Below are 17,315 nucleotides of genomic sequence, written 5' to 3'. Positions count from 1 at the left end.
GGTTAGCAACTATCTATGGATGTATATTTACTACGTATTGTGCTTCGTGACTGTATATTCTAGACTGTGATATTACGTTCAAAAATTTCTTTGCAGAACGGAAACTTACATTTGTTCCGATCATATTTCTGCACATTGAAAGGACAAAACTGAAATTCAATTAGTTATTATCATAATACACTGCTGAGCATATTGGGAATTAATTTAATAGCTTTTCCAAAATGGACTATGAAATATTTCATATAAAATAATTTTTTTGTCGAAAAGGAAGCGAAATCAAGCAAAATTATATTAAACATTTTTGTTTGAAATATCTAAAAGAATAAGCCGTTAAATTTATTCACATTACTTACGGTTCACTCTGTATATATGAAGCCAACAGCTTTACTTCCTCATCCAATGGAACCCGGATATAGGATTTATTTCCACCTAAATACGAGGGGGATCCAGGAAATAACGACCGTTTTGTTGTAATAATTAAAAAATATATATATTTATTTGAAAAAACAAAGTCTGTTACATAACTGAAGCTTCCTTTACTTCTCTACATAATCACCACCTACATTTAAACATTTGTCGTATCTGTTCACTAGCTTTAGAATTCCCGTGTTATACTCCTCTGCCGCCAGTTCATTAAGCTAGGTGTTCACTGTCTTCTTCAACTCTTCATCACTTCCAAAACGCGTACCACCCAGAAAGTCTTTCAGCTTAGTGAAAAGGTGAAAATCGCTAGGAGCAAGGTCTGGACTATAGGGCGGATGATCAAAGATTTCCCAACCGAATTGATCCAGCAATTCTCGAGTTGAAGCAGCAGTGTGCGGGCTGGCGTTGTCGTGAAGAAGCACAACTCCTCTCGAAAGCATTCCTCGCCTCTTGTTTTGGATGGCTCGCCGTAGTTTTCGTAAAGTCTCACAATAACGATTTGCATTGATCGTAGTGCCTTTTGGCATGAAATCCAGCAAAAGAACACCTTTGCGATCCCAAAAGACAGTAGCCATGACTTTTTGTGTTGAGAGAGTCTGTTTGAATTTTCTCGGTTTCTTGGGTGATGAGGGATGATGCCACTGACGTGACTGGCGCTTGGTCTCTGGGGTGTTGTGAGACACCCAGGTCTCATCACCAGTCACAATTTGATCAAGAAAGGCGCCTCCATCTGTGTGATATCGCATCAAGAATGTCAATGCTGAGGCCATTCTCTGAGTTTTGTGTTGGTCACTCAATTGCCGTGGAACCCATCGTGCACAGATTTTGTGGTAGCCAAGATGTTGCGACACAATTTCACCAAGCAAAGAACGAGAAATGTCAGGAAAGGCAATATGCAATTCGTCGAGTGATGTGCGCCTGTCTTGCAAGATTCTGTCGTTCACTTTAGTCTTCAGGTCTTCTGTGATGAGTGATGGGCGTCCGGGTCGAGTTTCATCGTGGACATTTGTTCGCCCATTGTTGAATATTTCGCACCATTTTCTCACATTTCTTTCATTCATTACAGTATCACCATACACTTCTTTCAAATGCCGGTAAATTTCTGCAGGTTTCAAATGTCGGGCATTCAAAAATCGAATCACACTCCTCACCTCACAGTCGGCGGGATTATCAATCACGTCGTTCATTTTGAAGTAACACAAAATGCACAATGGCGACTTGTTGCAACCAGTACTCACAACATTATGAGAACACATGTTAAGGAAGCCAGTTGACCTTCAAACAAGGACGGGGAGTCAGCTGCGCGGCGGGTATGCGCGAACGGTCGTTATTTCCTGGATCCCCCTCGTATCTATCGCCTTCGATCTGAATCGAATCCTCGTAGCACGGGTTCAGAGGAAAACTTGGTAACTACGCCTTCTGCGTACAATATATAACAGTGTTGTTTGTACATTTCTATTTTCAAAATAAAACGCCAATTTATCTTATGAACATATATAATTTCATTTCTTTTCATAAGAGAGAACTATTACATATGAACTTTGGAATATATTAAAGTCAAAAAATAAAATAAAATCTTCTGAATGCATTACATAACACAAAATAAACAAAAACATGTCCAATTTTTATGTAACAGTCTTGTTTATACACTTTGATTATTTACACTTTTGAAAAACAATATTTTGCAGCATAACCTTTCGACTTTATTACTGCTTGGCATCTCCTTTCCATTCATTTTACCAAGTTTTTACACTATTCTGGTTGATTTTAGTCTATTTATTCTCACTACACGTTTGAAATTTTCTATGGTTGCACAGTTCTGCTTTCTCACACACCTTTTCAAAATTTCCAACAAATGTTCGATAGGGTTTAAGTCTAGTGATTGAGGAACTGTTCACAGTTGTTGGGATATGTTTCATATGAGTCAATCCTTATTGATTTGAGCAGTACGTCTATTGCCGTTGTCTTCTTGGAACATATACACAAGTGGCATCCCCATTTTTGTGCACTCTGCCTAACATTTGACCTTAAAATATTATTGTACACATATTTATCCATAATTTGAACTCAATATTCCCCACAACATTTGCAGACATAGGTTTTAGTCCCACAATAATATGCATCCATCCTCGTGTTTCACTGTAGGTAATGTGTTGTTTCTGTCGTTACCTCTGTTGGGCTTTCTCCATCTCTTATGAATGGCATCGGAACCATAAAGATTTACCACTGTCTCATCTGACCAAATCACCCAGTTCCAAAATTCCTCATCCTTACCAACACGTTCTTTATCGAACTCGAATCTTCGAGCTCGATTTATCCCACTAATGTACGGCCTCTTCCGTGTCTTCTGCCATGGTAATCATTTTTCCACAACACACGCCGGATAGTTTGATTATTGATCTTCGTGCTTGAAGACTCTTCAATCATGACCAGAATTTGTGGAACACTTAGTCTTGGATTTTTGACAACTTGATTAACTATGAATCTCCCGTCACGTGCATTTAGTAGTTTTTGCTTGGTTTTTCTTGCCAAGTTATTCAAAGTTTCATGATTTCGAAATTTTTCTACAATGTGGTGTACTGTAGAATTTGTTTTATGCATTAGTTTATCTATTTTTTCTATAGGAATAATCTTTCAGAACCAGGCGAACAACAACTTTCTTTAAATCGTAACTGAGCTCCTTACGACGTTCCTTGTACACAATTCCGAATGACAGACTAACAGCAAGTGACGTCCACTGAAAAACAACCCTGTGCGCACTGCATGCTTGTTTATTATGCATCTAAACGTAACTACCCACTGTCCGTGGAGTAAGTGTACAAACAACAGTGGTACATGAATTTCGCGAAATATGTAGTTTTAAATTTTTCTGTAAGTAACAGGTGTATGTAAATTAATTTTATTCATGTCACTGTATTCGTGTTTAACTCATGAAACATAATGAATTTAATTTTATTGATATATTTTGAATATACGAGGTGTACAAACAACACCGTTACGCACTATATATGTTTACTTTTGTATTTCGAAATGTTCTGACATTTTTTATAGCACAGAAAACTGACCTCCTTGTGATTTACTGTCTTGTAAGTCTACTCGTATGTCGATAATGTAAGTTGTAATGTTAACTAACCACCTTGCACTGTTATTATTTCAGCCGTATCTGCATCTATTATACCTGAAGCTCTTCCAACAGTCAGTCCGAATGAAGATGCCCCAGTCAATACGTTCGATGGGGAATGCACTTATTTCAAAGCAGGAATTAACATAAAAATAGGCGAAAAAGTGAGTATAGGCTTATATATTATAGTTTATTCTTAATCTTCTTTTCTATCAGTAGTATGCTGTTAATATTGTTTCATTTTCATTTCATTTATTGCATTGGTCTACAAAAAAAAACCTTTTGTCTGCTACAGAGGAAATTTCAAGTGTTTATACTGAAATTGATGCGCTGATTCCATATCTGTAATCATATTTATCATAGCACGTCAGGATTTTGAGTTATGGGATTGTAACATTAATTCTAAATCTTACTATTCAGTATAAATCTGTACCGTAAAATCAGAGATATAAATTGAGCTTAGTTTATATATTCTTTGCAAATTATTACATTATTTTAAATAAACTCTGTTAAAAGTGCTTCAGACCTTTGCTTTTCCGCTTATGTTGGCATGTCGTTGATCGCTGTAGGAACCAACAGGAATCACCCATCATGCTCGGACCGTATTGACCCTGATACCTGGATTCCATCGTTGATATGTCATGATGGAACCTCTCACCATGTTCGTCACTTAGGGCGCCGAGATTTGATCGAAAAAAGTCAAGGTGTGAATGAAGAAAGTGCATTTTTAAAGATATGCAACAAACTAGATTCTGAAGTGATATAAGCATGCTATATATAGCTCAGCATAATTATTAGTTCGATAATTTCCTAAAGACCTAGTTGACATTAGTACAGATGTGTCCCAAGTTTGGAGGGCAAGAGCACTCAGTTTTGAACTGAATGTAGTGTCATACATCATAATTAAGAATGTTATTATTTTAAAATTGTGACGTGATAAAAAAACTTACTTCAGATCTGTCATCAGCACACTCAAATTAGGGCTGAAACACTTGTTCTTTTTCAGTAGCAAAATCACAATAAAATAAATAGTATTATTAGTATTAGTATTATTTATTAATAGTTCAAAAGTACATAAACGTAATATTAAAACTGATACATGCACAAATAGTGATAATACACAATATTTACAAAATTTAACAACAAATTTTCTATCATATAACTATTCAATTTCTGTTGGTTTAACTTACACTTACTTCTAGTTTTAGTGCAAGTTTTCACCCTATCGCATTTATTTTAAACATTTAAACTTCTTTACATGGTAAGTTTGAAATTCTCTTTTTTTAACTCTATAATAAACAAGTGTATATAAATCGTCCCTGCTGCTATATTCATCTAATTATCTTTTGCAACAGTCATATTTATATTTAAATTTCAGTTCCTCGTTTTCATAATATTTAACTATTTCATGTAATAAATATCGCATTGAGGTTAGCAGATGTCGACAGTAAGTGAACAAATTGAATAGCTAAATCGGTACATTCTATGTGTATATGTAAGGCAGTGTCTAACCTCGTGCTTACGCTTGTCAGCAAAATCCTCGACATAACCTCAATACAGCTGTCAGCTTACTTGTTTAAACACATTATTTGTCAATATAATTACATGATAACATCAATTCCACTTTAATCAATTTAATCGCATGCAGTCATTTACATTCATTGCTATTATGTTTCTAATAAATTTATAACTTAGTACAATCCTGTCTAATTTGAATTATAACGTCTTAATCTTTTGATCATTTACTAATCAGCAAAGCTATTTGCAAAAAAAAAAAAAAAAAAAAAAAAAAAAAAAATTCCAGTGAGTTATTATTCAGCTATTAGGCCTATAATTACGCCGTTATTACTTAATAAATTCATAAATGTATTATTTTCAATTTTATTTATTAAAACTTCGACGTTAATAAATCTTATTTTTGAAATATGGCTACCATTCTTACTTAGTTAATTATTAATTTTTCTAATAGCAGGAAGGTTTATTCGTTGTTGCTGCCTACCTCTTAGCGAGTAAATTCGTTCAGTAACTATATCCTTATTAATAAAATAAATAAAATAGATCTATATGTATTAAAAATGTAAAAATTTAAAATGTTATTACCGTATTTTAAAATTGTGACGTGATAGAAAAAAAGGACTTCAGATCTCTAATCAGCACACTCGAAATAGGATTGGTACACTTGTTTTTGTTCAGTAGCAAAATTATTGAAGATCAGTGTTATATTTCATAGAGACCTAACATCAGCATTGAAGCTTTAAGATGTGGAACAAGTCAAAATTATACTTTTTTTTTTTTGGCGATGTGAGGTCGAGGATTCACCATAGATTACCTGGCATTGTCCTTACGGTTGGAAAGAAAATCTCGAAAGAAACCCTAACAGATAATCAGCCCAAGCGGAAATGGAACCTAAGCCCGAGCGCAGCTTCGGATCAGCAAGCTGACCCCTCTGTCAACTGAGCTACGCCGGTGATTCCACAAAAATATACAATACATAACAAGCAAATTAATTCAATTTACAAGCATAATCACTGGCGAATTAATAAATAATAATATCAATAATAATAATAATAATAATAATAATAATAATAATAATAATAATAATAATAAGGGAAAAACGTAATACGGCGAACGCAAAGCTCCGCCCACGTCCCCTTTCCACTTTTCCCCTACAAGCTCACCACACACCCTAGCGGGAAAGAGTGGAAATAGGGGTTTAGGGTGGGGTGACATCTAGGGTAGGAAAGTGGAATAAAAAGAGTAACGATAACTACGAAGCAAAAGAGGAACTTCGTCCTGTCACTCTCTCTCTCTCTCTCTCTCTTTCTCTGTTCCTTGCTTAATGTCTCTCTCTTTTTTTTTCTTACGACTTCGCAGGAGGGGAGATTCGATCCGTGAAAGTTCGTAACTAAACCTAAACGCACGCTTTTTGTTCACGCTTTAGACCTCTCGGCTACCGAGGCGAGTTGGGGGTAGAAGGGAAAATGAATCTATTTATGTTGAAGGGAACTGCCATAACGTATTGCAGAAAGGGACAATGACCGAATAGCGTGGGTAGAAACTGATGGGCTTGTGAATGTCGCTTGGTAGGGGTTGACTACGGGGGTGGCTTCATTGTGTCCGTGTCCAACTTCGTGTACAGACGTAACCTCGTTTAGTGATGATCCGTACCGAAGACGTGTACTCATTACGAGTGTCCAACCTGTGGGAAGAAAAGACTATTGTGTTACTTCGAGGACGTGCAAAGTTAACAGGTGAGTGTTGTTTAATGAAAACCACATTACATTGTGTTGTGTTCGTACATGTTGTGGACAGTTGTCTAATGCGTATTGCATTGTGGTTGTGGACAGTTGTCTAATGCATATTGTCTAATGCGTATTGCATTGTGGTTGTGGACAGTTGTCTAATGCATATTGTCTAATGCGTATTGCATTGTGGTTGTGGACAGTTGTCTAATGCGTATTACATAGTGGTAGGCAGTGATCCATCGAAGCGGGACAGATAGTAGAGAGAAACAGTAGAGAGAGAGAGCATGCGAGCGAGGTGCCGAGTGGCGCGGGTGGGGATAACTTCCCCTACTGGCGTTCGCCGTAATACGTTTTTGCCAATAATAATAATAATAATAATAATAATAATAATAATAATAATAATAATAATAATAATAATAGGCTAACAAGAATGACAAATATTATTAGAGAAAATAAACACAGATTCGTAAGTGACTTACTTTAGTACATGTTGCAATGCTGCTTCCTTAGTCGCGTGTCGAGGTGTGTAACAACTACTGCTTCGGTAGCTTTCTCACTTATTGCACCCCTTCCCCTAGTTTTCCTCCAAGCGAACATACAATAGTTATGTTATAAAGCTCTTTCTTAAACAGTTATGATGAACGTTAAATCCTCCATTAGCAGCTCATGGCATAGCTTCAGTAACTCCTGTATCTAATGGATTACCATTGATGACCCACGTGTACGAGTTTTCAGAAAGATTGACTAACTTTTTCTCTTTTCCTATTGCAATGTATTGAATTGTCCAATTTCAGGTATAAATATCCTTGTGATAGTTTTTCGGCACTTGGGAGATTAAAAGGGATATGACTAGTTGGCGTATGTAAATCTATGATTGCTTTTGAATTGTCTAATTATTCCTTGTTGATGGAATGTACAATGAGCCAAATCAATAGGCCTAAGTATTTCAAGACAAATTGTCGATCTGAAGATGAGGAAAAATATAGACTAGCAGTTTGTTAAAAGCGAACGATTAGCGAATTGATATGAGAGGTCTTAAATATGCGTTTGAATTTATCGTAAACACATCAAATCCAGACAATAGTTGAAATCCTCGATATGTGTTCTTCAGTATCCATATGATTATTTGTGATGTCCTGACATCAGATATATAATGGATAAACAGTTGCTTTGGGGAACAATTTTCTGAAAAATTTGCAAACAAAATTTTAATGAACTTATTTGATTGTTCTGTTATACTGCTAACACAATATTTCGTACAATCGTAATTTCGTTTTTTAAATAAAAAATACTTTTTTCTTTCTGAGTAGTCATCCTCCATTTCTAATAAAGTTTATTGCTAAAAACGAATTACTTTCCTGTTTTGTGTGGACTATTACACATTTACTACGTCATACTACTTATGACCAATAAAACGGTACGAAACAACGTCTTTCAACCAATCATGGCTGCTTATGGCACAATTTTATCGCGTCCCTAGCATTTGTTTAATTTCATCGTTTCCCTAGCATTTGTTTGTTTTTATCACTACCCTAGAATTTGTTTCTTTGTTTGCCAACATTTCAAACTGCACTGTCTGGACGTCAAAAAACAGAAAATTACAAATCACTCCAGTCGATGCACAGCAGTTTCAAATATGACTCGCATTGGCATTCAAGAACAACATTTAATAAAGATCAATGATCATAGCTATGCATCTTCCCTGAAACCCTATTTACAAATAAATGAAGAGCACCATTCGGAAATCCTGAATAAGTTGAGGAATACACCATATACATCGAGTTCCACTTCTTTTACGCACACGTCCAATATAACATCAACTGAACCACCAACCACTAAAACATTCAAATTTGAAAATTGTACTTTCAATAATTGTTCCTTTTAAAATTATTTATGTTCATCATTCTTAATTTAAACTTTTTTTTTTGTTTATTTCATCATCCCTAATTAAAACCTTTCTAACACTTGTTTATATTATTTAGGTTATGTTATAGCTTCTGCTACATGGATATTTACGTATCAGAGATTGTTTAATATTAAGGTTTATTGAAAATCATCTGTCAAGTGACGTTGATTATTGGGATCCGGATAATTTAAGTGGAATGCAACTGTTTTAATAAAAATGAAACTGAATCAACAAAGTTTTTTTGACTAGTAACCGTCCACAGATTTTAATGAAGATTAATTATTTGGCACAAATGATAACAAGAAAACAGTTAAGCATAACACACTACTGCCATCTAGCGTAATATTTGTAGTGTTGAGATGGTATAATAATATATTTGAAGACAGTTGCATTTTCGTAAGTCAATTAATATCTTATTGTACTGGAGTACTTAGTTACTTCTAATCTTTATATACGTTCTTCTAATCGTGTAATAGTCAATTAAATCCCACTCGAGTTTTGATTTTCTCTAGATAAATCCCTGGGCGTACGGAGATACGGTTAGCTGATCATAAACTATATTGACGTGACGTCATATTTGACGCGTGCCACAGAATCTTATTTGTGCTGAAGTTGACTTTCTATTCGTGATTCAAAACTAAACCTCATAGACAGTTTACAATGCATTATAGTTATAAAGACTGATACTGCGATGATGTTTCCTACAATTTAAATTATTTGTTCGTTTTATTTAATTCATTTATTGTCACTGTGCGGAGTTAAGACTAAAGGCCTTCTCTTCCACTCAACCAGTATAAAACTTCGTAGCAAACATAAATAACAGCAACAGAGAAAACAATGGAATAATAATAATAATAATAATAATAATAATAATAATAATCATATAATAACAGCTAAATGTAGATGTGTTTAGTTACATGTAATGCCAATATTTAAACAATTACAATTTAGTGTTAATTTTGATATGTTAAAAATAAAAATCATATTTCACAAAAGCTGTATTTGAAGAAAGATCATATCGTCGTTGTTCCTGCTATAACTCCTATGTGACATAATTATCGATTTTCAGATTTTTGCTCTATTAAATAACTGAAATAGTGATACAGCAAATAATAAAATCTCCTATATGTAATTATATTTCTTTCTTTCGAAAATGTAAGAATTCACAATCCCCTATGTACGGCTGCCATTGGATGAATTAATGTGTTTTTTGCCTCCTACTAAAAAATTGCATATTTTGCACATAGGAGTTATTGCAGGAGCAACGACGATATTCTAGAGACGAAAAGCAGTCTTTTTGGCAATCGACTTTTGTAAGTAGTCAGTGTCTGAAGCCCCTTTATAAACTATTATACACTATTTAGGCATACACTACAAATAAGTAGGCTATAGTATTATGAAATAAAATATCTTCCATTACAATACATAACATTGTACATAATAGTGTAAATAATGTTTTATGAATATAGGCCTACATTTTTATTATAGTGTAAATAGTGAAAATTGCGTATTTTAGTGTACCTAGTCCACACCTGTGGAGTAACGGTCAGCGCATCTGGCCGCGAAACCAGGTGGCCCGGGTTCGAATCTCCGTCGGGGCAAGTTATCTGGTTGATGTTTTCTCCGGGGTTTTCCCTCAACACGAGCAAATGCTGGGTGACTTTCGGTGCTGGAATTCGGACTCATTTCACCGGCATTATCACCTTCATTTCATTCAGAACTTAAATAAACTGAGATGTTCGTGCAGCGTCGTAAAATAACTCAATAATAGTAATATGCGTTACAAGAGCGGAATGTTGACGTTTTCATGTTCGAGGAAAAGATTGAAAAAGCGAAACGTAGTTGAGCTTTTTTAATTTCCGAGAACATGAAAACAAACATACCGCTCGTGTATCGTACATTATTTTGTGCGAAGATCATTTATTACATACCTGAAAGACGAATTTCTAATTAGTTGCAATGAAATCTCCATGATGGTTTCTGTTTAATGACGCCAACTTCGGAACACCAAAATATCTTTCTTCAACATTGTTGCTATAAAATGTTTTCTGTGTTTACTATACTGCAGCAGGCCGTGATATACGTCTGTCTTTTTTTTCCCCCAGTCTATAAATGCGAACTTAAAACAAACGGTAAGATTATGTAATGATTTATTTTTCATGTTAATATTTTAACAATACTATTTATATAACATATTGCAGTAATAACATCGGCATCTGGAATCTCGTTGATTTTTTCACGGCTTCCTTAATGTTACTTATATCAGGAATGAAATAAGTTTCGTGGAGTAGTAGACGTTACTTAATGTTTGCAAATATTTAAAAACAATAATTAACATTGCAATGTAGGTGAAATTGCAGTGGTAAGTTTCCAATTTATAATAATTATTACTATGTTAAACGTCTCTAAAAATAATATGTTAAAAGCCTAAAGCAGTAAAATGAATGTCGCGCTTAAGCGGTAAGAAGAGGGAAATTGTTATGTGTGTTATGTTGGGAATACTGAATGTGATATTTCACACTTACCGCGTATTGGTTCTGTGCGGAAAACAAGCAAATACGCACGATCTCGCACAAAATAAATTTAGTGTACATAGTTTAAATAATATAAATTGTAAATATTAGTGTAATTGTTAAAGTGATCCATGTTTTATTCTGCTTGCCCAAAGAGGAGTCGGTGAGCAGACACAAGTAATAAGCTTGCTACATGCACACAAATTCATCCGCTACAGTACAAACTCCAGGACAAAGTACGGTCCCTAGACATTGTACACTTCTTCACACATCTATTCTTCGCTCTGGTTGAAGTGGTAGGACATCTGACTACAAATATACAGCCACCGGCATACCTCAGTCGGCCAAGGCGTTTTCTTGCTGATTCGGAATTACGCTCGGCAACGAGTTCGATTTCCGCTTGGGCTGATTACCTGGTTGCGTTTTTCTGAGATTTTCCCCAACCCTAAGGTAAATGTGAGGTAAAGTATGGCGAATCCTCGGCCTCATTTCGCCAAATACAATCTCGCTATTACCAACCCCTTCGACGCTAAATTAAATAGTAGTTGATACAGCGTCGTTATAATAATAATAATAATAATAATAATAATAATATTAATAATAATAATATAGCCACAATGAAATCCAGCCTGTATGTTTGTCAGTTGTCTCATGTTTGTTTTGTCATAGACATGAGAGGTATCTTGCTGTTTGCAATGGTAAGACTTGTTAAAAATTGGTACATGAACGAGAACAAAATTCGACAAGATTTCCAGTTCTTGATCATTTCCTGTTAAGACCATATTACATAAAGGACAATTCTGTGAATAATAATAATTTTGACAGCTTCATTTAAAGTAATTTTGGTATTCTTCTTGTAGATATAATTATTCTCCGTTTTATCTCATTGCTATTATTAAAAAATAAATACATTTTTACAGGACATAGACGTTCCATACTTGACAAGCGATTTCGTATCTGAAGATTGTGGCAGCGATCAATATCAACAGAACACCATCACAATAAAATGGGGTTCTCCAATAACAACCGTACCGCCAACAACAACAACGAGCACATCAAGACCGGTCGAGACGACGATACCATCAGACAGCACATCGACAACAGAGACCACAACGACACCGACAACTGACACCACAACGACAACGACACCGACAACAGACAACACAACGACACCGACAACAGACAACACAACGACAGGGACTACAAGAGAGACCACAACTACACCGACAACACAGGCCACATCTACATCGACAACAGAGATCACATCTACAACGACAACAGAGGCCACATCTACACCGACAACAGAGGCCACATCTACACCGACAACAGAGATCACATCTACACCGACAACAGAGGTCACATCTACACCGACAACAGAGGCCACATCTACACCGACAACAGAGATCACATCTACACAGACAACAGAGGCCACATCTACACCGACAACAGAGATCACATCTACACCGACAACACAGGCCACATCTACACCGACAACACAGGCCACATCTACACCGACAACAGAGGCCACGTCTACACCGACAACAGAGGCCACATCTACACCGACAACAGAGGCCACATCTACACCGACAACAGAGATCACATCTACACCGACAACAGAGGCAACATCTACACCGACAACAGAGATCACATCTACACCGACAACAGAGGCTACATCTACACCGACAACAGAGATCACATCTACACCGACAACAGAGGCCACATCTACACCGACAACAGAGGCCACATCTACACCGACAACAGAGATCACATCTACGCCGACAACAGAGGTCACATCTACACCGACAACAGAGGCCACATCTACACCGACAACAGAGGCCACATCTACACCGACAACAGAGATCACATCTACACCGACAACAGAGATCACATCTACACCGACAACAGAGGTCACATCTACACCGACAACAGAGGCCACATCTACACCGACAACAGAGGCCACATCTACACCTACAACAGAGGTCACATCTACACCGACAACAGAGGCCACATCTACACCGACAACAGAGGCCACATCTACACCGACAACAGAGATCACATCTACACCGACAACAGAGATCACATCTACACCGACATCAGAGATCACATCTACACCGACAACAGAGATCACATCTACACCGACAACAGAGGTCACATCTACACCGACAATAGAGGCCACATCTACACCGACAACAGAGATCACATCTACACCGACAACAGAGGCCATATCTACACCGACAACAGAGGTCACATCTACACCGACAACAGAGATCACATCTACACGGACAACAGAGGCCACATCTACACCGACAACAGAGATCACATCTACACCGACAACAGAAATCACATCTACACCGACAACAGAGATCACATCTACACCGACAACAGAAGCCACATCTACACCGACAACAGAAGCCACATCTACACCGACAACAGAGATCACATCTACACCGACAACAGAGATCACATCTACACCGACAACAGAGGCCACATCTACACCGACAACAGAGGCCACATCTACACCGACAACAGAGATCATATCTACACCGACAACAGAGGTCACATCTACACCGACAACAGAGATCACATCTACACCGACAACAGAGGCCACATCTACACCGACAACAGAGGCAACATCTACACCGACAACAGAGGCAACATCTACACCGACAACAGAGATCACATCTACACCGACATCAGAGATCACATCTACACCGACAACAGAGATCACATCTACACCGACAACAGAGGTCACATCTACACCGACAACAGAGGCCACATCTACACCGACAACAGAGGCCACATCTACACCGACAACAGAGATCACATCTACACCGACAACAGAGGTCACATCTACACTGACAACAGAGGCCACATCTACACCGACAACAGAGGCCACATCTACACCGACAACAGAGGCCACATCTACACCGACAACAGAGATCACATCTACACCGACAACAGAGATCACATCTACACCGACAACAGAGGCCACATCTACACCGACAACCGAGATCACATCTACATCTACAACAGAGGTCACATCTACACCGACAACAGAGGTCACATCTACACCGACAACAGAGATCACATCTACACCGACAACAGAGATCACATCTACACCGACAACAGAGGTCACATCTACACCGACAACAGAGGCCACATCTACACCGACAACAGAGGCCACATCTACACCGACAACAGAGATCACATCTACACCGACAACAGAGATCACATCTACACCGACATCAGAGATCACATCTACACCGACAACAGAGTTCACATCTACACCGACAACAGAGGTCACATCTACACCGACAACAGAGGCCACATCTAAACCGACAACAGAGATCACATCTACACCGACAACAGAGGCCACATCTACACCGACAACAAAGATCACATCTACACCGACAACAGAGATCACATCTACACCGACAACAGAGATCACATCTACACCGACAACAGAGATCACATCTACACCGACAACACAGGCCACATCTACACCGACAACAGAGGCCACATCTACACCGACAACAGAGATCACATCTACACCGACAACAGAGGTCACATCTACACTGACAACAGAGGCCACATCTACACCGACAACAGAGGCCACATCTACACCGACAACAGATATCACATCTACACCGACAACAGAGGCAACATCTACACCGACAACAGAGGCCACATCTACACCGACAACAGAGAGCACATCTACACCGACAACAGAGATCACATCTACACCGACAACAGAGGTAACATCTACACCGACAACAGAGGCCACATCTACACCGACAACAGAGATCACATCTACACCGACAACAGAGATCACATCTACACCGACAACAGAGGCCACATCTACACCGACATCAGAGATCACATCTACACCGACAACAGAGATCACATCTACACCGACAACACAGGCCACATCTACAACGACAACAGAGGCCACATCTACACCGACAACAGTGATCACATCTACAACCACAACAGAGGCCACATCTACACCGACAACAGAGGTCACATCTACACCGACAACAGAGATCACATCTACACCGACAACAGAGGCCACATCTACACCGACAACAGAGGCCACATCTACACCGACAACAGATATCACATCTACACCGACAACAGAGGCAACATCTACACCGACAACAGAGGCCACATCTACACCGACAACAGAGAGCACATCTACACCGACAACAGAGATCACATCTACACCGACAACAGAGGTAACATCTACACCGACAACAGAGGCCACATCTACACCGACAACAGAGATCACATCTACACCGACAACAGAGATCACATCTACACCGACAACAGAGGCCACATCTACACCGACATCAGAGATCACATCTACACCGACAACAGAGATCACATCTACACCGACAACACAGGCCACATCTACAACGACAACAGAGGCCACATCTACACCGACAACAGAGATCACATCTACAACCACAACAGAGGCCACATCTACACCGACAACAGAGGTCACATCTACACCGACAACAGAGATCACATCTACACCGACAACAGAGGCCACATCTACACCGACAACAGAGGCCACATCTACACCGACAACAGATATCACATCTACACCGACAACAGAGGCAACATCTACACCGACAACAGAGGCCACATCTACACCGACAACAGAGAGCACATCTACACCGACAACAGAGATCACATCTACACCGACAACAGAGGTAACATCTACACCGACAACAGAGGCCACATCTACACCGACAACAGAGATCACATCTATACCGACAACAGAGATCACATCTACACCGACAACAGAGGCCACATCTACACCGACATCAGAGATCACATCTACACCGACAACAGAGATCACATCTACACCGACAACACAGGCCACATCTACAACGACAACAGAGGCCACATCTACACCGACAACAGAGATCACATCTACAACCACAACAGAGGCCACATCTACACCGACAACAGAGGTCACATCTACACCGACAACAGAGATCACATCTACACCGACAACAGAGGTCACATCTACACCGACAACGGAGGCCACATCTACACCGACAACGGAGGCCACATCTACACCGACAACAGAGGTGACATCTACACCGACAACAGAGATCACAACTACACCGACAACAGAGGCCACATCTACACCGACAACACAGGCCACATCTACACCGACAACAGAGGCCACATCTACACCGACAACAGATGCTACATCTACACCGACAACAGAGGCCACATCTACACCGACAACGGAGATCACATCTACACCGACAACAGAGATCACATCTACACCGACAACGGAGGTAACATCTACACCGACAACAGAGATCACATCTACACCGACAACAGAGGCCACTTCTACACCGACAACAGAGGCCACATCTACACCGACAACAGAAGCCACATCTACACCGACAACAGAGGCCACATCTACACCGACAACAGAGGCAACATCTACACCGACAACAGAAATCACATCTACACCGACAACAGGGACCACATCTACACCGACAACAGAGATCACATCTACACCGACAACAGAGATCACATCTACACCGACAACAGAGGTCACATCTACACCGACAACAGAGGCCACATCTACACCGACAACACAGGCCACATCTACACCGACAACAGAGGCCACATCTACACCGACAACAGAGGCCACATCTACACCGACAACAGAGATCACAACTACACCGACAACAGAGGCCACATCTACACCGACAACGGAGGCCACATCTACACCGACAACAGAGATCACATCTACACCGACAACAGAGGTCACATCTACACCGACAACAGAGGCTACATCTACACCGACAACAGAGGTCACATCTACACCGACAGCAGAGGCCACATCTACACCGACAACAGAGGCCACTTCCACACCGACAACAGAGGCCACTTCCACACCGACAACAGAGATCACATCTACACCGACAACAGAGGTCACATCTACACCGACAACGGAGGCCACATCTACACCGACAACGGAGGCCACATCTACACCGACAACGGAGGCCACATCTACACCGACAACAGAGGTCACATCTACACCGACAACAGAGATCACAACTACACCGACAACACAG

The 17,315-nt window shown here is 39.2% G+C and overlaps 1 protein-coding gene across 1 annotated transcript in view; it reads left to right on the top strand.

The window, feature by feature from the left end:
* LOC138708545 (mucin-2-like) overlaps positions 1-17,315 on the top strand; it is a 54,379-nt gene that overhangs the window by 23,588 nt on the left and 13,476 nt on the right. The window contains exons 2-4 of the mRNA XM_069838661.1: positions 3,581-3,708; positions 12,129-13,566; positions 13,609-17,171. Of these exons, the coding sequence (XP_069694762.1) occupies positions 3,581-3,708; positions 12,129-13,566; positions 13,609-17,171 (5,129 nt within the window). The remainder of the gene's footprint in view (positions 1-3,580; positions 3,709-12,128; positions 13,567-13,608; positions 17,172-17,315) is intronic.

The sequence above is a fragment of the Periplaneta americana genome, chromosome 11 (genome assembly GCF_040183065.1).
Source record: "Periplaneta americana isolate PAMFEO1 chromosome 11, P.americana_PAMFEO1_priV1, whole genome shotgun sequence".
Classification (NCBI taxonomy): Eukaryota; Metazoa; Arthropoda; class Insecta; order Blattodea; family Blattidae; genus Periplaneta; species Periplaneta americana.
The sequence above is the reverse complement of the archived record's forward strand: the minus strand, read 5'-3'. Positions and strand labels throughout refer to the sequence as shown.